Source organism: Pleurodeles waltl, chromosome 11 (genome assembly GCF_031143425.1).
Source record: "Pleurodeles waltl isolate 20211129_DDA chromosome 11, aPleWal1.hap1.20221129, whole genome shotgun sequence".
In the NCBI taxonomy this organism is placed as follows: domain Eukaryota; kingdom Metazoa; phylum Chordata; class Amphibia; order Caudata; family Salamandridae; genus Pleurodeles; species Pleurodeles waltl.
In genome coordinates, this window is record NC_090450.1 from 175,376,519 (window position 1) to 175,401,810 (window position 25,292).

The following is a 25,292-nucleotide window of genomic DNA, read 5'->3' on the forward strand; positions in this document are numbered from 1 at the left end:
ATCCACCACCCCACCTTAAATCTTAAAACCTAGCCTACACTAAATACTACCCCACCCTATCCTAAAAACTACCCGACCTCCACACTAAACCTTAGAACATACCCTGTGCTAAAACCTCTCCCGCCCTGTCCTAAACACTACCCGAACCTTGCCCTAAACCCTAAAACCTACCCTGTCCTTAAAAACAATCCCCACCCTGTCCTAAAAACTACCATGACCCCCCAACCCCACCCTGAACACTAAAACCTACCCCACCCTGTCCTAAAAACTACCCCGAGCCCTCTAAACCCAAAAAACCTACCCTGTCCTAAAACCTACCCTGCCCTGTCCTAAAAACTACCCCGACCCCCCACCCTGCCTTAAACTCTAAAACATACTGTCTTAAAAACTACCCCGCCCTGTTCTAAAAACTACCCCTGACCCCCTGTCCTAAACCCTAAAACATACCCTACTCTGTCCTAAAAACTACCCCGACCCCCACCCGAAACCCTAAAACCTACCCTGCTCTGTCCTGAAACCTACCCTGACCCTGCCGAAAACCGTAAAACCTATCCTGTCCTAAAAACTACCCCAGCCCCCTGCCCTGAAACCTAAAACCTACCCCACCCTGTCCTTAAAAACTACCCCAACCCCTGCCCAAAACCGTAAAAGCTATCCTGCCCTGTCCTAAAACCTACCCGTCCTGTCCTAAAAATTACCTTATCCCCACCCTAAACCCTAAAACTTGCCCTGTCCTAAAAACTTCCCAGACCCCCACCTGCCCTAAACACTAAAGCCTACCCTGTCCTAAAAACTACCCCACCCTGTCTTGAAAACTACCCCGATCCCGCTCCCAACTTGAACACTAAAACCTACCTGGCCCAGTCCTAAAAACGACCCAACCCACCGCCCTAATCCCTAAAGCCTACCCTGTCCTAAAAACTCCGACCCCCGCCCTAAACCCTAAAACATACCCTGCCCTAAAACACTACACTGACCCCACGCCCCTACCCTAAATGCTAAAAGCTACCCTGCCCTGCCCTAAAATCTACCCTGACCTCACCGCCTTCGCCCTAAATCCTAAAAGCTGCCCTGTCATAAATCCTACCGCACACTGTCCTAAAAGCTACCTCGACCCCCCGAGCCCTCCCCTAAAACAAAAAACCTACCCTGTCCTAAAACCTACCCACCCTTTCCTAAAAACAACCCCGACCCCCCACCCGCCTTAAATCTTAAAACCTACCCTATACTAAAAACGACCCCACCCTGTCCTAAAAACCTCCAGACCCCCTGCCCTAAACCCTAAATCCTACCCTGTCCTAAAAACTACCTCAAACCCCACCCTGAATACTAAAACCTACCCCACTCTGTCCTAAAAACTACCCTGACCCCCCAAATTCACCCTAAACCCTAAAAGCTGCCCTGTCCTAAAACCTACCCGGCCCTGTCCTGAAAACTACCCCGCCCTAAGCCCTAAAACCTACCATGCCCTAAATCCTAAAAGCTACCCTGCCCGGTGCTAAAACCTATCCGGCTCTGTCGTAAAAACTAACCCGACCCCCATTCCCTAAACTATAAAACCTACCCTGTCCTAAAACCTCACCCTGTCCTAAAAACTACCCCGACCCCCGCCCAAAACCCTAAAACCTACCCTGCCTATCCTTAAAACTACCCCTACCCCTAAATCCTAAAAGCTGCCCTGCCATAAATCCTAAAAGCTACCTTGCCCTGTGCTAAAACCTAACCTGCCTGGTCCTAAAAACTAGTCCAACTCCAAGTCCTAAACCCTACACTGTTCTAAAACCTACCCCACCCTAAACCCTAAAAGCTACCTGCCCTGTCCTAAAACCTACCCCAACCCCGCCCTAAACTGTAAAACCTTCCCTGTCCTAAAAACTATACCGTCCTAAATACTACCCCGACCCCCCTGCCCTGAAACCTAAAAGCTACTGCTCTCTGTCCTAAAAACTACCCAAATCCCAACGCCCTAAACCCTAAAACCTACCCTGTCCTAAAACCCCACCCTGTCGTAAAAACTACCCCGATCCCCAGCCCTAACCCCTAAAACCTACCCTGTCCTAAAAACTACCCCTCCCGGTCCTAAAAAATACCCTGACCCCCCAACCTCACCCTGAACACTAAAACCTATCACCCCTATCCTAAAAACTACCCCAACCCCCCGCCTGCGCCCTGAACCCTAAAAGCTGCCCTGTCTCAAAACCTACCCGCCCTGTCCTAAACACTACCCGACTCCCTGCCCCTCCTCTAAACCAAAAAACCTACCCTCTCCTAACAACAACCCTACCCTGTCCTTAAAAACTACCCTTCCCCACCATAAACCCTAAAAGCTGCCCTGCCCTAAAACCTACCCCACCCTGTCCTAAAAACTACCCTGACCCCTTGCCCTAAACCCTAAAAGCTACCCTGCCCTCTCCTAAAAGCAACCCTGCCCTGTCCTAAAAACTACCCAACCCCCCACCCTGCCTTAAACCCTAAAACCTACCCGTCCTAATAACTACCCCACCCTGTCCTAAAAATGACCCCGCCCCCACCCTAAACGCTACCCTGCCCTGTCCTAAAACCTACCCAGCCCTGTCCTAAAAACTACCCACACCCTCCTGCCCTGAAACCTAAAACCTACCCCACCCTGTCCTAAAAACTACCCGGACCCCCGCCTTAAACCCTAAAAGGTACCCTGCCCTGTCCTACAAACTACCTAATCCCAACCCTAAAACCTTCCCTGTCCTAAAACCTACCCTGACCTGTCCTAAAAACTACCCAGATCCCCTCCCTGCCCTAAACCCTAAAACCTACCCTGTCCTAAAACTACCCCACCCTGTCCTGAAAACTACCACAAACCCCGGCACCAAGTTGAACACTAAAACCTACCTGGCCCAGTCCTAAAAACGACCCAACCCCACCCGGCCTAAAACCTACCCTGTCCTAAAAGATACTCCTCCCCCACCCTAAACCCTAAAAGTTACCCTGCCCTGTCCTAAAACCTACCCCGCCCTGTCCTAAAAATGACCCATCCCCCACCCTAAACCCTAAAAGCTACCCTGCCCTGTCCTAAAACCTTCCCTGTCCTAAAAATGAAACCCCGATCGCCCACCCCACCCTAAACCCTAAAAGCTACCCTGCCCTGTCCTAAAATCTACCCTGCCCTGTCCGAAAAACTACCCGACCCCTGCCCTAAACCCTGAAACCTACCCTGTCCTAAGAACTACACCACCCTGACATAAAAACTACACTGACCCCTAACCCACCCTGAACACTAAAAACTATCCACACTGTCCTATGAACTACTCCGACCCCGCCCCTCCCCTAAACCAAAAAACCTACCCTGTCCTAAATCCTACCCCACCCTGTCATAAAAACGACCCTGACACCACACCCTGCCAAAAACCCTAAAATGTACCCTGTCCTAAAAACTACCCTACCCTGTTCTAAAAACTACCTGACCTCCCCCCTAAACCCAAAAACATACTCTATTCTGTCCTCAAAACTACCCCGCCCCCAATCTAAACCCTAAAAGGTACCCTGCCCTGTACTAAAACCTACGCCGACCCTGCCCTAAAACATAAACCTATCCTGTCCTAAAAACCACCCCCATCCGAAAAAGTACCCCGACCCCACCTGCCCTAAAACCTACTATATCCTGTCCTAAAAACTTCCCCGACCCCCCCGCTCTAAACCCTAAAAGCTACCCTGCCCTTTCCGAAAACCTACACTGCCCTAAAAACTACCTTAGTCCCACCCTAGACCCTAAAACCTATCCTGCCTATCCTAAAAGCTACCCTGACTTAAATCCTAAAATACACTGTCCTAAAACCCCACTCTATCCTAAAAACTACCACGACCCCCGCCCTAAACCCTAAAACCTACCCTGCCTATCCTAAAAACTACCCCACACTAAATCCTAAAAGCTACCCTGCCCTGTGCTAAAACCTACCCTGCCCTGTCCTAAAAACTACCCCAACCCACATCCTAACCCCTAAAACATACCCTGTCCTTAAAAACTACCCCACCCTGTCCTAAAAACTACCCTGACCCCCCAACCTCACCCCGAATACTAAAACCTATCCGCCCTATCTTAAAAACTACCCCGAGCCCATCGCCTTCGCCCTAAACCCTAAAAGCTGCCGTCCTAATACCTACCCCACCCTGTCCTAAAAACTACCCTGACCCCCTAAAACAAAAAACCTACCCTGTCCTAAATGCTACCCTGCCCTGTCCTAAAAACTTCCCGACCCCTACCCCGCCTTAAACCCTAAAACCTACCGTCCTAAAACCTGCCTCACCCTGTTCTAAAAACTACCCCAACCCCTTGCTGTAAACCCTAAAAAATACCCTACTGTGTCCTAAAAACTACCCCGCTCCACCCTGAACCCTAAAAGCTACCCTGCTCTGTCCTAAAACCTACCCCGACCCCGTCGTAAACTGTAAAACCTATCCTATCCTAAAAAGTACTCCGTCCTGAAAACCACTCCGGCCCCCTGCCCTGTAACCTAAAACCTACCACACCCTGTCCTAAAGACTACTCCAACCCCCGCTCTAAACCGTAAAAGCTACTCTGCCCTGTCCTAAAATCTTCCCCGCCCTGTTTTAGAAACAACCTTATCCCCACCCTAAACCCTAAAACTTACCCTGTCCTAAAACCAACCCTGACCTCTCCTAAAAACTACCCAGATCCCCAGCCCGCCCTAGACCCTAAAACCTGTCCTGAAAACTACCCCGACCCCAACTTGAACACTAAAACCTACCTGGTCCTGTCCTAAAAACTACCCCTCCCCCACCCTAAACCCTCAAAGCTACCCTGCCCTGTCCTAAAAATGACCCCACTCCCCCAACCTGCCCTAATCCCTAAGACCTACCCAGTCCTAAAAACTACCCCACCCTGTCCTAAAAACTACTCCGACACCCTAAACCCCTAAAACATACCCTGTCCTGTCCTAAAAACTACCCTGACCCCGCACCCCCACCCTAAACCCTGGAAGCTACCCTGCCCTGTCCTAATATCTACTCTGCCCTGTCCTATAAACTACCCCACCCTGACCCCCAACTCCACCCAGAAAACTAAAACCTATCTGCCCTGTCCTAAAAACTACCCTGCCCCCCCGCCTTTGCTCTAAACCCTAAAAACTGCCCTGTCCTAAAAAACTACCCCGCCCTGCCCTAAAAACTATTCCAACCCCCCCACCCCTCCCCTAAACCAAAAAACCTACCCAGTCCTAAAACCATCCCGATCTTTCCTAAAAGCAGCCCCGAACCCCCACCCCTCTTTAAATCGTAAAACCTACCCTATACTAAAAACTACCCCACCATGTCCTAAAAACGACTCCGATCCCCGCCCTCAACCCTAAAACATGCCCTGTCCTAAAAATTACCCTGCCCTCACTCTAAACCCTAAATGCTAGCTTGCCCTGTCCTAAAACCTACCCTGTCCTAAAAACTACCCGCCCCACCCTAAACCCTAAAATCTACCCTGCCCTGTCCTAAAACCCACACCACCCTGTGCTAAAAACTACCCGACCCCTGCCCTAAACCCTAAATCTTACCCAGTTCTAAAAACTACCCCACCCTGTCCTAAAAACAACCTCGACCCCCCACCCTGAAGACAAAAACCTACCCCACCCTGTCCTAAAAATTACCCCGACCCCCTGTATTCACCCTAAACCCTAAAAGCTACCCTGCCCTGTCCTAAAACAACCCTGCCCAGGCATAAAAACTACCCCGACACTCACACCCTAAAACCTACTGTCCTAAATTCTCGCCCGTCCTAAAAACTACCCAGACCCCCACCCTAAACCCTAAAAGCTACCCTGCCTATCCTAAAAGCTACCCTGCCCTAAATCCTAAAAGCTACCCTGCCCTAAATCCTAAAACCGACCCTGCCTTAAATCCTAAAGCCTACCCCGCCGGGTACTAAAAACCTACTCTGACTCCCCCGCCCTAAACCCTGAAACCTACCCTGTCCTAAAAACTACCCCACCCCTTCCACCCCCACCGTAAACCCTAAATGCTACATGCCCTGTCCTAAAACCTACCCGACCCCACCCTAAATCATAAAACCTTTCCTGTCGTAAAAACTATCCCTGTCCTAAAAACTACCCTGACCTCCCTGCCGTGAAACCTAAAACGTATCCCACCATGTCCGAAAAACTACCTGGATGCCCCGCCCTAAACCCTAAAAGCTACCCTGCCCTGTCCTAAAACCTACCCCATCCCCACCCTAAAACCTACCCTGTCCTAAAACCAACCCTGACCTGTTCTAAAAACTACCCAGACCTCCACTCGCCTAAACCCTAAAACCTACTCTGTCCTAAAAACTACCCCACCCTGTACTGAAAAGTACCCCGCCCTCAAATTGAACATTAAAACCTACCTGTCCCAGTCATAAAAACGACCTGAGCCCTCACCCTAAACCCTACCCTGTCATAAAACTACTCCTCCCCCTGCTCTGAACCCTAAAAGCTACCCTGCCGGGTCCTAAAACCTACCCCGCCCTAACTACCTGACCCCCCACCCCTCCCCTAAACCAAAAAACCTACCCTGTCCTAAAACCTACCCCGCCCTTTCATAAAAACAACCCTGACGCCCTACCCCACCTTAAATATTAAAACCTACCCTATACTAGAAACTACCCCACCCTGTCAAAACTACCCTGGCCCCCGCCCTAGACCCAAAAACATACCCTGCCATGTCCTAAAAATTACCCCGCCCCTGCCCTAAAATCCTAAAACATACCCTGCCCTTTCCCAAAAATCACCCGCCCTCACCCTAAACGCTACTCTGCCCTGTCCTAAAACCTACCCTACCATGTCCTAAAAACTACCAGACCCCCTGCCCTAAACCCTAAATCCTCCTCTGTCCTAAAAACTACTCCTCCCCACCCTAAAACCCACCCTGCCCTGTGCTAAAACCTACCACGCCCTGTCCTAAAAACTACCCCAATCCACGCCTAAACCATAAAACATACCCTGTCCTTAAAAACGACCCCACACTGTCCTAAAAACTACCCTGACCCCCCAACCCCACCCGAATACTAAAACCTATCCGCCCTATCTTAAAAACTACCGTCTTCGCCCTAAACCCTAAAAGCTGCTGTCCTAATACCTACCCCACCCTGTCCTAAAAACGACCCCGACCCACAAACCAAAAAACTTACCCTGTCCTAAATGCTACCCTGCCCTGTACTAAAAACGTCCCGACCCCTACCCCGCCTTAAACCCTAAAACCTACTGTCCTAAAAACTACCTCACCCTGTTCTAAAAACTACCCCAAACCCTTGCCCTAAACCCTAAAAAATACCCTACTCTGTCCTAAAAACTACCCTGCTCCACCCTGATCCCTAAAAGCTACCCTGCTCTGTCCTAAAACCTACCCGACCCCGCCGTAAACTGTAAAACCTATCCTGTCCTAAAAACTACCCCGTCCTGAAAACCACCCCGGCCCCCTGCCCTGTAACCTAAAACCTACCACACTCTGTCCTAAAAACTACTCCAACCCCCGCCCTAAACCGTAAAAAGCTACTCTGCCCTGTCCTAAATCCTTCCCCGCCCTGTTTTAGAAACAACCTTATCCCCACCCTAAACCCTAAAACTTACCCTGTCCTAAAACCTACCCTGACCTGTCCTAAAAACTACCCAGATCCCCAGCCCGCCCTAGACCCTAAAACCTACCCTTTCCTGAAAACTACCCCACCCTGTCCTGAAAACTACCCCGACCCCCGGCCCCAAGTTGCACACTAAAACCTACCTGGTCCTGTCCTAAAAACTACCCCTCCCCCACCATAAACCCTCAAAGCTACCCTGCCTTGTCCTAAAACGTACTCCACCCTGTCCTAAAAATGACCCCAATCCCCCAACCTGCCCTAATCCCTAAGACCTACCCGGTCCTAAAAACTACCCCACCCTGTCCTAAAAACGTCTCCGACACCCTGCCCTAAACCCTAAAACATACCCTGTCCTAAAAACTACCCTGACCCCGCGCCCCCACCCTAAACCCTGAAGCTACCCTGCCCTGTCCTAATATCTACCCTGCCCTGTCCTAAAAACTACCCCAACTCCACCCAGAAAACTAAAACCTATCCGCCCTGTCCTAAAAACTACCCTGACACCCCGCCTTTGCTCTAAATCCTAAAAGCTGCCCTGTCCTAAAAAAACTACCCCGCCCTGTCCTAAAAACTATCCTGTCCCCCCACCCCTTCCCTAAACCAAAAAACCTACCCAGTCCTAAAACCATCCCGACCTTTCCTAAAAGCAGCCCGAACCCCCACCCCTCTTTAAATCCTAAAACCTACCCTATACTAAAAACTACCTCACCATGTCCTAAAAACGACCCCGATCCCCGCCCTCAACCCTAAAACATGCCTTGTCCTAAAAATTACCCTGCCCTCACCCTAAACCCTAAATGCTACCCTGCCCTGTCCTAAAACCTACCCTGCCCTGTCCTAAAAACTACCCGACCCTCTGCCCTAAACCCTAAATCCTACCCTGTCCTAAATACTAACCCACTCTGTCCTAATAACTACCTTGAACCCCACCCTGAGCACTAAAACCTACCCCACCCTGTCCTAAAAACTACCCCGACCCACCCGAATTCGCCCTAAACCCTAAAAGCTACGCTGCCCTGTCCTAAAACCTACCCTGCCCTGTCCTAAAAACTACCCCACCCTAAATCCTAAAACCTATCCTGTCCTAAAAACGTCCCCTCCCTCGCCCTAAACCCTAAAAGCTACCCTGCCCTGTCCTAAAACCTACCCCCTGTCCTAAAAACTACCTTATCCCCACCCTAAAACCTACCCTGTCCTAGAACCTACCCTGATCTCTCCTAAAAACTAACCAGACCTCCACCCGCCCTAAACCCTAAAACTTACCCGGTCCTAAAAACTACCCCACCCTGTCCTGAACAGTACCCCCAACCCTGCGCCCAACCTGAACACTAAAACCTACGTGGCCCAGTCCTAAAAATGACCATACCCCCCCGCCCTAAAACCTCCCCCACCCTGTCCTAAAAACTACCTCGACCCACAGCCCTAAACCCTAAAACATACCCTGCCCTGGCCTAAAAACTAGCTTGATGTTGCGCTCCCACCCTAAACCCTAAAAGCTACCCTTCCCTGTCCTAGCCCTGTCCTAAGAACTACTCCGACCCCCCGCCCTAAACCCTAAAACCTACCCTGTGCTATAAACTACACCACCCTGACCCCCCCAAGTTCACACTGAACACTAAAATCTATCCATCCTGTCCTAAAAACTACTGCAACCCCCTTCGCCCTAAACCAGTGGTCTTCAAACTTTTTAATGCTGCGCCCCCAGTTGAAAAAAAAAAACATTGGGTCCCCCCTCAGAATTTTTCACAATTATTTTAGAAAGATGGCAATGTTTAAATAGGTCTAAACCTATTTAAAAATTGCAGTTAAGTACTGTTACCTTTTTAAAACTGCAATAACATGCTTCTGCTTAAAACAAAGGCATGTTATCTGCATAATATTTCTTTTGGTCAGAGTTTGGCGCCCACCCCGGGATCACTTGAGGCCCCCCAAGGGGGGCCCGCCCCCCAATTTGAAGATCTCTGCCCTAAACCCTGAAAGCTAAAATCTGCTCTGTCCTAAAACCTATCCCACCCAGTCGTAAAAACTACCCAAACCCCCCCACCCAGCCTTAAACCTTAAAACCTACCCTATGCTAATAACTACCCCACCCTGTCCTAAAAACTACTGAGACCCCAGCCCTAAACCCTAGATCATACCCTGCCCTGTCCTAAAACGTACCCCGCCCCCACCCTAAACCCTAAAATCTACCCTGCCCTGTCCTAAAACCCACACCACCCTGTGCTAAAAACTATTCGACCCCTACCCTAAACCCTAAATCTTACCCTGTTCTAAAAACTACCCCACCCTGTCCTAAAAACAACCTCGACCCCCACCCTGAACACAAAAACCTACCCCACCCTGTCCTAAAAACTACCCGACCCCCTGCATTCACCCTAAACCCTAAAAGCTACCCTGCCCTGTCCTAAAACAACCCCGCCCTGTCCTAAAAACTACCCCGACACTCACACCCTAAAACCTACCGTCCTAAAACCCCGCCCTGTCCTAAAAACTACCCCGATCCCCACCCTAAACCCTAAAACCTACCCTGCCCATCCTAAAAACTACCCGCTCTAAATCCTAAAAGCTACCCTGCCCTCAATCATAAAAGCTAGCCTGCCCTAAATCCTAAAACCTACCGCGCCGGGTCCTAAAAACCTACTCTGACTCCCCCACCCTAAAACCTACCCTGTTCTAAAAACTACCTCACCTCTTCCACCCCCACCGTCTACCCTAAATGCTACCTGCCCTGTCCTAAAACCTACCCGACCCCACCCTAAACTGTGAAACCTTTCCTGTCGCAAAAACTATCCCCATCCTAAAAACTACCCCGATCCCCCTGCTGTGAAACCTAAATCCTACCCCACCATGTCTGAAAAACTACTCACACCCTAAAACCTACGGTCCTAAAACCCCGCCCTGTCCTAAAAACTACCCCAATCCCCACCCTAAACCCTAAAACCTACCCTGCCCATCCTAAAACCTACCCCTCTCTAAATCCTAAAAGCTACCCTGCCCTCAATCATAAAAGCTAGCCTGCCCTAAATCCTAAAACCTACTGCACTGGGTCCTAAAAACCTACTCTGACTCCCCCACCCTAAAACCTACCCTGTCCTAAAAACTACCTCACCTCTTCCACCCCCACCGTATACCCTAAATGCTACCTGCCTTGTCCTAAAACCTACCCGACCCCACCCTAAACCGTGAAACCTTTCCTGTCGCAAAAACTATCCCCATCCTAAAAACTACCCCGACCCCCCGCCGTGAAACCTAAATCCTACCCCCCACCATGTCTGGAAAAACTACCCGAACCCCCCGCCCTAAACCCTAAAAGCTACCCTGCCCTGTCCTTAAACCTTCCCCGTCCTGTCCTAAACCCTAAAACCTACACTGTTCTAAAATGAACCCTGGCCTGTCCTAAAAACTACCCAGACCTCCACCCGCCCTAAACCTTAAAACCTACCCTGTCCTAAAAACTACCCCACCCTGTCTTGAAAACTACCCCGACCCCTGCCCTCAACTTGAACACTAAAACCTACCTGTCCCAGTCCTAAAAACGACCCGACCCTTCACCCTAAACTCTACCCTGTCATAAAACTACTCCTCCCCCTGCTCTGAACCCTAAAAGCTACCCTGCCCTGTCCTAAAACCTACCCCGCCCTGTCCTAAAAACTACCCGACCCCCCACCCCGCCCTAATCTTCACCCTGTCCTAAAAACTACCCCACCTTGTTCTAAAAACTACCCCGACCCCCCGCCCTAAACCTTAAAACATACCCTGCCCTGTCCTAAAAACGACCCTACAGCCACCCTAAACCTAAACCCTGTCCTAAAACCAGCCCTGTCCTGTCCTAAAAACTACCCGACCCCCTCCAACCTAAACCCTAAAACCTACACTGTCCTAAAAACTACCCTACCCTGTTCTAAAAACTACCCTGACCCCCAAACCTCACCCTGAACACTAAAACCTATCTGCCCTGTCCTAAAAACTTCCACAACCGCCCGCCTTCGCCCTACACCCTAAAAGCTGCACTGCCTAAAACCTACGCCGCCCTAACCTAAACCCTAAAAGCTAAAAGCTGCTCTGTCCTAAAACCTATTCCACCCTGTCCTAACACTACCCCAACCCCCCACCCCTCTCCTAAACCCAAAAACCTACCCTGTCCTAAAACCTACCCTGTCATGTCTTAAAAACTAGCCCAACCCCCACCCCGCCTTAAACCCTAAAACCTACCCTGTACTAAAAACTACCCAACCCTGTCCTAAAAACTACCCCGACCCCCGCCCTAAACCTTAAAACATACCCTGTCCTGTCCTAATACTTACCCCGCCCCCACCCTAAACCCTAAAATCTACCCTGCCCTGTCCTAAAACCCACACCACCCTGTGCTAAAAACTATTCGACCCCTGCCCTAAACCCTAAATCTTACCCTGTTCTAAAAACTACCCCACCCTGTCCTAAAAACAACCTCGACCCCCACCCTGAACACAAAAACCTACCCCACCCTGTCCTAAAAACTACCCGACCCCCTGCATTCACCCTAAACCCTATAAGCTACCCTGCCCTGTCCTAAAACAACCCCGCCCTGTCCTAAAAACTACCCCGACACTCACACCCTAAAACCTACCGTCCTAAAACCCCACCCTGTCCTAAAAACTACCCCGATCCCCACCCTAAACCCTAAAACCTACCCTGCCCATCCTAAAAACTACCCCGCTCTAAATCCTAAAAGCTACCCTGCCCTCAATCATAAAAGCTAGCCTGCCCTAAATCCTAAAACCTACCGCGCCGGGTCCTAAAAACCTACTCTGACTCCCCCCACCCTAAAACCTACCCTGTTCTGAAAACTACCTCACCTCTTCCACCCCCACCGTCTACCCTAAATGCTACCTGCCCTGTCCTAAAACCTACCCGACCCCACCCTAAACTGTGAAACCTTTCCTGTCGCAAAAACTATCCCCATCCTAAAAACTACCCCGACCCCCCGCCGTGAACCCTAAATCCTACCCCCCACCATGTCTGAAAAACTACCCGAACCCCCCGCCCTAAACCCTAAAAGCTACCCTGCCCTGTCCTTAAACCTTCCCCGTCCTGTCCTAAACCCTAAAACCTACACTGTTCTAAAACGAACCCTGGCCTGTCCTAAAAACTACCCAGACCTCCACCCGCCCTAAACCTTAAAACCTACCCTGTCCTAAAAACTACCCCACCCTGTCTTGAAAACTACCCGACCCCTGCCCTCAACTTGAACACTAAAACCTACCTGTCCCAGTCCTAAAAACGACCCGACCCTTCACCCTAAACTCTACCCTGTCATAAAACTACTCCTCCCCCTGCTCTGAACCCTAAAAGCTACCCTGTCCTGTCCTAAAACCTACCCCGTCCTGTCCTAAAAACTACCCCGACCCCCCACCCCGCCCTAATCTTCACCCTGTCCTAAAAACTACCCCACCTTGTTCTAAAAACTACCCCGACCCCCCGCCCTAAACCTTAAAACATACCCTGCCCTGTCCTAAAAACGACCCTACAGCCACCCTAAACCCTAAAACCTACCCTGTCCTAAAACCAGCCCTGTCCTGTCCTAAAAACTACCCGACCCCCTCCAACCTAAACCCTAAAACCTACACTGTCCTAAAAACTACCCCACCCTGTTCTAAAAACTACCCTGACCCCCAAACCCCACCCTGAACACTAAAACCTATCTGCCCTGTCCTAAAAACTTCCACAACCGCCCCGCCTTCACCCTACACCCTAAAAGCTGCACTGCCTAAAACCTACGCCGCCCTAACCTAAACCCTAAAAGCTAAAAGCTGCTCTGTCCTAAAACCTATTCCACCCTGTCCTAACACTACCCCAACCCCCCACCCCTCTCCTAAACCCAAAAACCTACCCTGTCCTAAAACCTACCCTGCCATGTCTTAAAAACTAGCCCAACCCCCACCCTGCCTTAAACCCTAAAACCTACCCTGTACTAAAAACTACCCAACCCTGACCTAAAAACTACCCCGACCCCCGCCCTAAACCTTAAAACATACCCTGTCCTGTCCTAATACTTACCCCGTCCCCACCCTAAACTCTAAAAGCTACCTTGCCCTGTCCTAAAAACCCCACCCCCCTGTCCTAAAAACTACCCGACCCCATGCCCCAAACCCTAAATCCTACCCTGTCCTAAAAACTACCCCACCCTCTCCTAAAAACTACCTCGACCCCCCCACTCTGAACACAAAACCTACCCTACCCTGTCCTAAAAACTACCCGAGCCCCTGCATTCACCCTAAACCCTAAAAGCTACCCTGCCCTGTCCTAAAAACTACCCCGCCCTGTCCTAAAAACTACCCCAACACTCATGCCCTAAACCCTAAAACCTACCCTGTCCTAAAACCCCACCCTGTCCTAAAAACGACCCCGATCCTCACCCTAAACCCTAAAACCTACCCTGCCTGTCCTAAAAACTACCCCGATCTAGATCCTAAAAGCTACCCTGCCCTAAATCCTAAAAGCTACCCTGCCCTGTGCTAAAACCTACCCCGCCCGGTCCTAAAAATGACTCCAACCCCTGCCCTCAATCCTAAAACCTACCCTGTCCTAAAAACTACCCCACCGTAAACCCTAAAAGCTACCTGCCCTGTCCTAAAACCTACCCGACCCCGCCCTAAACGTGAAACCTTTCCTGTCGTAAAAACTATCCCCATCCTAAAAACTACCCTGACCCCCCTGCCGTGAAACCTAAAACCTATCCCATCATGTCTGAAAAACTACCCGGACCCCCCGCCCTAAACGCTACCCTGCCCTGTCCTTAAACCTCCCCGTCCTGTCCTAAACCCTAAAACCTACACTGTCCTAAAACTAACCCTGGCCTGTCCTCAAAACTACCCAGACCTCCACCCACCCTAAACCTTGAAACCTACCCTGTCCTAAAAACTACCCCATACTGTCTTTAAAACTACCCCGACCCCTGCCCTCAACTTGAACACTAAAACCTACCTGTCCCAGTCCTAAAAACGACCCGACCCTTCAACCTAAACCCTACCCTGTCATAAAACTACTCCTCCCCCTGCTCTGAACCCTAAAAGCTACCCTGCCCTGTCCTAAAACCTACCCCGCCCTGTCCTAAAAACTTCCCCGACCCCCCACCCCACCCTAATCCTCACCATATCCTAAAAACTACCCGACCTCCCACCCCGCCCTAATCTTCACCCTGTCCTAAAAACTACCCCACCTTGTTCTAAAAACTACCCCGACCCCGGCCCTAAACCTTAAAACATACCCTGCCCTGTCCTAAAAACGACCCTACTGCCACCCTAAACCCTAAAACCTACCATGTCCTAAAACCAGCCCTGTCCTGTCCTAAAAACTACCCGACCCCTCCAACCTAAACCCTAAAACCTACACTGTCCTAAAAACTACCCCACCCTGTTCTAAAAACTACCCTGACCCCCAAACCCCACCCTGAACACTAAAACCTATCTGCCCTGTCCTAAAAACTTCAACAACCGCCCCGCCTACGCTCTAAAAGCTGCTCTGTCCTAAAACCTACGCCGCCCTGTCCTAAAAACCTCCCCCTACCCCGCCTTAAACCCTAAAACCTACCCTGTCCTAAAAACTACCCCGCCCCCCGCCCTGAACCCTAAAATATACCCTACTCGGTCCTAAAAACTACCCCACCCTAAACCCTAAAAGCTACCCTGCCCTGTCATAAAACCTACCGTAAAACCTATCCTGTCCTAAAAACTACCATGATTACCCTGCCCTTAAACCTAAAACCTACCCCACCCTGTCCTAAAACGACACCACCCCCAGCCCTAGACCCTAAAAGCTACCCTGCCCAGTCCTAAAACCTACCTCCATCCTAAAAGCTACCTTATTCCCACCCTAAAGCCTACCCCGTCCTTAAAACTACCCCACCCTGTCCTGAAAACGACCCCACCGCCGCCTCCAAGTTGAACTCTAATACCTACCTGACCCAGTCCTAATAACCACCCGACCCCCTGCCCTAAACCCTAAAACCTACCCTGTCCTAAAAACTACTCCTCCCCACCCTAAACCCTAAAAGCTACCCTGCCCTGTCTTAAAACCTACCCCCATCCTAAAAACGACCCCGATTCCCCACCCTTAACCCTAAAATGTACCCTGTCCTAAAAACGACCCCACCCTGTCCTAAAACTTATCCTCACCCCCCAACCCCACCCTGAACACTAAAACCTATCCTCCCTGTCCTAAAAACTACCCCAACCCCCGCCTTTGCCCTAAACTCTGAAAGCTGCCCTATCCCAAAACCTACCCCACCCTGTCCTAAAAACTACCCCGACCCCCCACCCCGCCTTAAACCCTAAAACCTACCCTGTCCTAAAATCTACCCCACCCTGTCCTTAAAACTACCCTGACTCCCCGCCCTAAACCGTAAAACATACCCTACTTTGCCCTAAAAGCTACCCCACCCTAAACCCTAAAAGCTACCCTGGGGCTAGAAAACGGGGCTAGGCCACTCGCTGCATTTGTGGGATGCTACTTTGTGTTGAATATCCGGGAGGCACCCGGGTGCACTGGGCATGTTGCTTGGTGCGCGGTTCGTTAGTCGTTCTCTTTTAAGTACCCTGCTCCTGTCTCTGATCTCCTCGCCTCTGTTTGCTCCCTTGGCTTCAGGCACCCGCCCATGCAATGTGTCAAATGGTGCACCTAGCGTTGGGTTAGTGGGGATCCACTTTCGCCGTTGTGGAGTAGATGTGTGTGAGCAAAGCCCAGGGAGCCGTCCAAAAAAAAAAAAACCATTGTTCCTCAACTTCCATGATGTAGCCGCACAGTAGAGGCCCAGGGGATTCCAGCGGGCCAGTGTGATGGGCCCTGCTGTTTGTCTGGTGGACTGAGCAGGTAGGGGTAGTCCACCAATCCACCAGACTAACAGCACGGCCCATCACAGTGGCCCCTGAAATCCCCTGGGCCTCTACTGTACGGCTCAGGCCTTGACGAGGGCAAGTGTGGCCCTCCCCAGTTTACTGGCACACCGCCATAGGAAATGCCTCCTCCGCGCTGTGGCTCGTGTCCTGCTGCCTCCTGGGGCCCACCGTGTTCTATAAGGGCTCTAGCCAGCTCTGTGAGTTTCTGCAGTGCGGTAATCGCAGGCTTAATTTGTAAATAAAAAGGTGCCGGTGCTCAAAGCTCCTTGTAAACACGCGGCTGCTGCAATTGAAAGGGCGAGCACATAATACTGAGGCAGCGTAATCCTAAAGCCATCTCAGGACGCTTTAATGCATTTACAGCCACCCCCTGCCCTTCAGCACACTCTTGCAGCTTCCTGCTTTTCCCCTTTCTGACGCTTTTTCGTTTTTCTCTTCCTCCGTCTTTCCCTCGTGTCTTTTGCTCGCAGTAAATGCTTGAGAAAGAAAACTAAGCGCCATCCCTCAGAAATAAGTGCCGGTGCTCAGCACCGGGAACAACAAGCACAAATTAAGCACTGAATCGCACCAAGCGTCAGCCCGCTGCCTGCCTCTCGGACTACCCCGCAGGACTTGGGCTCCCTCGGAGCGAGACATGAAGGCTATGAAAGAGCAGCAGTGCTGAAGCGGGTTCTCAGCTGAGGCTGTGTCGGTGACGCAGTAAAGTCGGCAGGCCAGCCATCAGGAGCCTTATAGACAGCCATGTAATCCTCTTTTTGGTCTGCTGCTGAGGCCCCGTTGCTCCTCTCTATTCTGGCACGCCACGCAGCTGCTGGCGCTGCTGTATGGTGGCCACTGCCGTCTGAGTCCAAGGGCACACCAGCGGGCTCCCTCTGATCCCAGTGTGTCCCCGTGGCTGGTGTTCACGGGCGGAGGAGCTTCGCCATAATGCTACTATTGAGCCGCCATCTTAACCATAGCCTTTCACACAAGCACTTGAACACTGGTTAACAGTGGTAAAGTCCACAGAACACTAATGCCACAAAAACACATTTAGAAAACTGGAGAGGTGAAAACAAACGTTTGGGGGTGACCCGAGAGGATCAAGTGCAACAATAAATAAAGCCCACATTTAGTTTTGGAAACTTTCCTCCAGGAGCTAGGAGACCAAGTACTATATACAAAGAGCAGGCACGCTTTCAAACAAATAGCACTTATTTCTGTTAGAGGCCTTCCCATACAACAGCAAGAATTTGACGTTTTGTCCTAATTTGCTGCTTTATTATTCCCTCTTATGGAAGTACAGCTGCTGCATGAGCACAAACAACATTGTGCAGCAGACCCTTTGTGCAACTTCTCCTGTGGAAACCTGTGGGGGCGAATACAACATTTTGCAAGGTGTCCTTGTTGGCTACAGAGGCTGCTCTGCCTAGTGTGCTTCCATATTAAATAAAATCTGCTTAAACCTCCCCATCTTCTAGGCCTGAGATCTCACCCGTATCTAAGAAATGGCCAAACACTGGCAAAATGGTGAGGTGGCCTTGACAAATTATTTATCAACCTGTGTTCGAAGGGTTTGAGTAGACCATACTCCTCTTGTGGTGTTGCCAGTGCTTCATGTACCTGTGCATCGTTACGTCCCCTGACACTATTTAAAGATTTAACTTTCGGCTGGCACAGTCTCTTGCCCTCTTCCCTCCCTCCCCTATTCAAAGTAGAGTTTCTTTGGTCCGTTTCTTTGTCAAACCCATCATACCAAGAGAATTGCCACACATAATTCACACAATTTGGCATCTGGGGGAGTGCCAGTCAGGAGCTGCCCTCGTAGAGGAAATGTAGCGGTTTGTGTCCATCCATTGCCAACAGTTCACTATTACAGGCAGAGTCTGTTTCTGTGCCGAAAATACAGTCATTAGTGACTCCTAGGTGAGATGAAGAGTAGTAGGCCAGATAGTCTTCCATGCTGAGCCCACCAGCACGTTTATTTACAGCATTTAGCCAGATCCCTCTGCAAGGCTGTTTATTACATGGGAAGGACCTGACAGTGAAGCTCGTGCACCTAAAGTACGGGGACGGTATACAATATGGGATATTGTGCAGTATGTAGAACATCTTTGGACGTGCAACCATTTAAACCAGCGAGAGACAGTCCATCACTGATATGCTAGTGGTGCCCAGTTCAAAAGGGCCCTTCTTAGTGTTTCCAGCTGTGGGATTAGATTGGCTGCCCAATCAGTGATTCAGTATCAGAAAGGACTAGCCCAAGATGTTGTATCCCTTCCCTCCCTACTTCAAGCTACGACCAGGCAGACCGTTCTCCAACCCTTCCTATCCCTTTTACAGTGTAGAATTTGTACTTTCCCCAGTTAACATCTTACCTAGTAAAAAACCTGAAGTCATTACATTTTTGCATTGTTCACAGTCCTGACCTTCCTGGTTGTGTCGTCAGCATGCAGTGTGACTCTGCCTTCTACCCCCGAGGCCAACTTAAATCTAATGTCGCGCCCTCGTGTCAGAGGTTGCAGCACAAGTGCAAATAGAAGCCGTGACAGTGGGCATTCATGTTCTTTGCCTCGTCGGATGGGAAATGGCTCAAATATATCGAGACTTACACAAACGCTTGCCCAGGATTCCAAATATAAAAGCTGGATTTTGATAAGAAGTTGGGGTCCAGACTCAGTCATCGAATACTCAAGAGGAGCAATTAGGTCATTCCATTTCAGTTTATCGACTGCAAGCAGTGTGTGCAGTCACCCCTCTGGAGCCGGTGCTTGGCTCAGGCATCGAATGTTATTTCATGTTGACGTGTTTGGCAAGTGATCTAATTACAGCTATCAAGCGATTCACCAATTTTGGCAAATGCTTTGACTCCACATTGATAAGAGATAGTAGTTTGTACAAGCTGCAGCAGTCAGCAGGTGGACCTGGCTTTGAAGTGGCGGTAATGATTACCTCCCTTAAGTATCATGGCAGGGTTCCCACTGCCTTACATGCAGCGTGATTACTAATAAGTGTGGGTCAGGACATCGGATTATGGCTAAAATAATGCAGACAGAAGTCCATTTGGCCTGGTGTCATTCCGGGTGGCATCTAGTTAATTGCCTTTGAAACCTCAACTGCGATTTCAAAGCAAACAAAATCCCTTTCGAAATCTCAAATGCCCTCAATTGGGAGGTCAAAGAGAACATCATCTAGAGCTTCTCTTTCATTGTCAAGATTCAGGCCATAAGTGTTCCAAAGAATCTGGAAAATTCATTGCAATTGCCATAGGGTCTGTAGTATTAAGCCCTTCTGCATTCCTGCCACAAAGTGATTTTGACTTTCTCTTTTACGAACCCAATATAGCAATTTGCTGGCCTTATCAACACGGTCCTGGTGCCTACTCTGAGAGATAAAGCCAGACCGTCTTGGTCTTGTGCATTGCAGGTATGTTGACGTAGCTGAGGTTCTATACTGTCTCTCGAAGTTCAGAATCATGACTCTTTGCGTGCCTATTTTTTTGTGCTGTGCAGTGTATCCTAGGGCTCTGCCTCTCACTATTGGTTTAGGCTTCCCAAACCACCATTGATGAATCCAATGTCTCTACATTTTTCTGAATATATTGTTTGGTCTCCTCTCTCAGAACATTACAAAGTTACGTATTCAGAAGCCACCAAGCCACCACATGCCAAGGTTTTGTACTTCTCTATCCCCAGTCATCATGCTTTTTGGGGTAAAGTTTGAGAGCCACTCTGCATTTATATATGCCCCAGTAACTTTAGTCACATTGGTCATTTGGGCTGAGGAATACACAACTCAAGAAAGGGATTGATGGGCCCCAGAGGAGAATGTGTCCTCCCAGTCATGTGGGTGACTGATGCCATGTGTCCCGTATATTATCAGCCATTGTGAAAACTCCAAGAGGAGTCAGACCCTTGACACCTATACCTGCCGGACTGTTATTCTAATCTTATGTTGAACCCACCACGGTCAGCTGGCACAACAGTGAGTCCTAGTGGGGCTCCTACAGACAGAACACCGAATAGTTTCAGAAAAGTGTTGAACTACAGTAGGGGGTGGGTATACATTCAGGCCTGTTACAGTGGTTCCTCCCTCTGACCCACACATCATTATACACCTGCATTGCCAAACTTTCATTATGTGGAATGGGAATAGTCTTCAAAAGGTTATCGCTACTCCTCTCGAACCTCTTGAAAAACCCACTCGTAACACTTGCCCAAAACCATATCTGCCCAAGCAATTGTGTTTTGTTCCTATCAGGTGTGTTTGCTAGAGCATGTTGCTATCAGGGCCATATTGTTTTGCTGGGCCATATTGTTTCCGCAGCATTGCCCCTTCTTTAACTTTGTTTAGGAGCCCATCAACATTACGGGCCATATGTACGAACACTTTTTCCCATAGACACAGAATGGTGAAAAACCTCTGCTACATCTGGCCCTACATGTTTTGTTTCGTGGTAAGGCTATGCTATTTTCCCATCTCTGTCTACAGTTTGTACCCTGAATTAAAGGGCATCACTTGCTGTGTTGAGTTTGTAACCTTCAAAATGCCTACCACTGACAATCCCATATCCCCCTCCCTTCACCTCATGCCTCTAAATCTGTCATAACTTGGAGTTCGACCCTTCCCCTGACGATAAGGCAGGTCATTGACCTTCCCAAGACAGCAGTCACCAACAAACTACCCTCAAATATAACTCAGTAAACCTAAATTAATGAGGTTAGTGCTAAGCACCCCTTGTGCCTTCCTCATGATCTTCATGCTGTGATCCTGAACTAGGGTGGCTTCCTGCCCAATTACCAATCCCCTTCACCTCTCATTTGATGCAACCCTGTCTCTCCCTCAGGGTGGCTATTATCCTAACCCCAAGGTTCACAGACAGTGATTAATTTGTAAATAAAAAGGGGCCAGTGCTCAAAGCTGTCCTCTTAAACACGCGGCTGCTGCAATTAAAAGTGCGAGGCAGCGTAATCCTGAAGCCTCCTCGGGCCTTTTCCGTCCATTTATAGTCACTCCCTGCCCCCTTCAGCTCACTTTGTCACCTTCCTGCTTTTCCCCTTTCTGACTCTTTTTCGTTTTTCTCTTCCTCCGTCTTTCCCTCGTGTCTTTTGCTCGCAGTAAATGCTTGAGCCAGAAAACAAAGCGCCTGCCCTCAGAAATGAGTGCCGGTGCTCAGCACCGGGAACAACAAGCACAAATTAAGCACTGAATCGCACCAAGCGTCAGCCCGCTGCTTGCCTCTCGGACTACCCCGCAGGACTTGGGCTCCCTCGGAGCGAGACATGAAGGCTATGAAAGAGCAGCAGTGCTGCAGCGGGTTCTCGGCTGAGGCTGTGTCGGTGACGCAGCGGAGTCGCAGGCCAGCCATCAGGAGCCTTATAGACAGCCATGTAATCCTCTTTTTGGTCTGCTGCTGAGGCCCCGTTGCTCCTCTCTATTCTGGCAGGCCACGCAGCTGCTGGCGCTGCTGTATGGTGCCCACTGGAAACAACAAGCACAAATTAAGCAATGGTCACAGAGTAGTAACCATTTGAGTCCAGAGTCTGTCCTGTATCACACTCGCATCGCTGCTTCCCTAGTTCATAAACCGGCAGCCAGTTGTCCTTATTTGTAGGCCGTGGCTGGGGTGGTGATTCAGTGTCAGTCTGTCTGTGATATCTGCGGACTCGCCCTTCAGCATTGTGTGGACCAGAGCGTTTTTCCAAGTTCATCTTCTTTTAGGTCTGCATCACTGCCCTTGAGCCATGCCCCTTGCGTGTTTTCCTGCCATCTTTCCTCTTAAATACGTCTTTGCTGTTTAGTTGGAGCTTTCTTTCTTCCACCGAGTCCCAAGTTCCCACAACATTTTTATCTGAAAGTTTGCTGAGTTTTGCTGGGTAATGGAGCATGCATTAGAGTCCCCAGGGTGCAACCATGTTAGGTGTAAGCTACCAATGTGATTATTTTTCTAGAAATGTTATTTTTTCTCCACAGTTACAACACCTCCAGACAATCTCTGAAAAACAGCATATAGCAAAACGATGTAGATCGCGCCTGTCTTTAAAATTAAGACTGTATAATATATTTTAAGTACTAAAATATTCAAAAGCATTGAAAAAAAACAGCTTGCTCACAGTTGTTTTTCCCTGCCTTCTTCCTATTTTTGTAGCAATGCATCACAATTCCACGGATTACATCCATGTTTTGGTGGAAGCTCTCAAGCTCAGCATTTCGGATACAATGTGGCACGTTGCAGATCCCACCCAAGTTCGGGTGCCCACCCAAGAACTCCTTTCTAAACAATATTCTAAAAGACGCTCAGCGCTCATGTCTCTGCAGAGGTAATATTTGTTTGCCGGCTCTTCTCTATCACACTGATTTAATGATGGAAATAAAAATGGCGTTCAGTGTCATGACACTGCTGTACATTGTGAAGGACACTTTCTCTGAATCGAGGCAATTTACAAAGATTTTGATGAGTAGGTGTGACCTATGCTTGTAAAACTCCTAAATTCCAGTAGTAAGTCTGGTGTATTCCCAGAATTTAGAAGTAAGCCAGGAATCCTACAATAGGTGGTCATATCAACGATAGTCATACAAGCTCACATCAAAATCAAGAATCAGGCCCATTGCTCGCTTAATAGTGGACTTGCAAAGTTTCGCACTCCCATATATCAGGTTTAAAACATACATTTCTGCATCAGAAAGACAAAACCCAATTTTTCAGAATCAACATCAGGCAACATCAGGCAAGGACATGCCTTTTTTCCACTGAACATTTCCCCAGTGGGCTGGGGTCACTGGAGTGAGGTTTGGAGAGTCCAGGGTCGCTCCTGCTGCAGTGCTTAATTTGCAGATAAAAACGTGTCGGTGCCCAAAGCCCTCCTCTTAAATACGCGGCTGCTGCAATTACACATGCGAACACGGAACACTGAGGCTGCGTAAACCTGAAGCCATCTCGGGCCTCTTCTATCCATTTACAGCCACTCCTTGCCCTTTCAGCTCACCGTTGCAGCTTTCTGCTCTATCCGATTGTGACGCTTTATCGTTTTTCTCTTCCTCCGTCTTTCCCATAAGTGTCTTTTGCTCGCAGTAAATTCTTGAGGCAGAAAATTAAGCGCCGGCCCTCAAAAATAAGTGCGGGAAGCGACAAGCACAAATTAAGCACTGTCTTGCTGCCTCCATTCCTTTCTTTGGCTCCCAGAGGCTTACTGCTGCAGGCACATGGGGGCTTCAAGAGAGAGCAAAAGGGAAGGCAGAAGGAGAAAGAAAGAGAGAAAACAGAGCGGGAGAAGAGTGAGTGAGAGAGAGGAGGGAAAATGAGAGAAAGAGACTGGATAGTTTGAAAGATAGATTGTGCAAGGTGGTGATGGGAGCAGGGCTCGTTTCAGCATTTTTGCCAGGCTGCGTCTGGTTACCCAGTTTGGGCTGATTTGCATTTATGTACATAAATCCACATTCTCCTGGGCAATACCGGCCTATCTAAATGGCCTTTTGTGCAGCGGTTAAGAGTCAGATTGGTTTGGTCCAGGGATGGCCTAGCAAAATCTTGTGAATACCCACAGAAGCACAGTTCTTTGAGTAATAAATAACATGCGTAGCATTTCCTACCCTGGCTACTCCTGAAAAGGACTGATAGGGTTGGTGTGATAAAAGTGTGGAAAAGGGGTAGGGGGCTTGTTTCATAACGGTCTAGGAAAAGCTGTCTGTCAAAACGACGAGTGGATGCATGAATGAAAGAAGAATTAAAGGAAAAGTGAAAGACGTACTGTACATCCAATTCCAAATCAGTGGGTTGTCCAAATCAGAGATTTCCTAGCGTAACTTTGGGAAAATCTGTTAATTCCTAAAATATGAGTAAAACATACACACACCACAGTTGTCAAAGTTCATTTAAAAAAAAAAGTATGGGAACTGTGATCCTGCTCGAAATGGGGGTGGGGTGAGTCAGCATGGGGCAGGGTCAAAGGCGTGGCCAAATCCTAAAATTCTGTAACTTTTTTCAGTCTTTCACCTTCATGTAATTACATATAAAATAATGCACAGCTTAAATGATAAATAAATGCAAGTTAAGTTGATTAGTGGGAAATGCAGTATTGTACCTTATGAAACCTGTATTCGTTAATGCACTACAGAGGTCTGTGTGTGTGTAACCAACGAGCTACAGAACTCAATCCTGGTTGATGCAGTGCAGAATTGTGATGTGAATCTTTAGTAGTGTTTCATAAAGCACTGTAAATATGTAAGTCATTATTTTAAACTTACATTACGCATGGTATAAGAGAGGCTGCTACAAAACGTGCCAAAAGGTTTAAGATAAACACGTGCTTCCAAAATATAGATTTTAAGAATAACCAGATTGAACCTAGTTCAATTTCTTTACATATAACTGTCCTTAAAAAGCACAACCTTCACAGCTCAGCTGGTATCTCCCTTGCAAAACCACTCAGAAAGAATACATCTGTTATCAGGAAGCTTCAAGTGATTCCATTAATTAAAACCAATATCATCTTCCAAGCACCCTTTATGTTTGTAGATTACTCAGTTGCGCACACTTACATTTCTTCCACGCAAGCAGGCACCTTGGCTAAAAGGCTTTTTAGCTGTCTGCCCCTTCCTCGATTTCACAGGATAGGAGATTAAAAAAAGAAATAAAAATATATGGGCATGTCGTGCACCACAGATCCTCTTCGACCACAGAGAGACACACAGGCCCCACCCAAAACTGCTTGTGAGGGCAGTCAACACAAATATCCAGTCCCTCTTCTCTCCCACTGGAAGGGGCTGAATGAGCTACCAACACTCCATATGGTAAATCTTGCAAGCTTTGTGATAGGGTAGAAACACATTATATGGAATAAAGAACC

At 48.9% G+C, this 25,292-nt stretch overlaps 1 protein-coding gene across 1 annotated transcript in view; it reads left to right on the plus strand.

Moving 5' to 3' along the window:
- The window catches only part of LOC138265558 (glutathione hydrolase-like YwrD proenzyme), a 389,347-nt gene that overhangs the window by 253,727 nt on the left and 110,328 nt on the right, over positions 1–25,292 (plus strand). Inside the window, exon 8 of the mRNA XM_069213375.1 lies at positions 22,595–22,766. Within this exon, the coding sequence (XP_069069476.1) occupies positions 22,595–22,766 (172 nt within the window). The remainder of the gene's footprint in view (positions 1–22,594; positions 22,767–25,292) is intronic.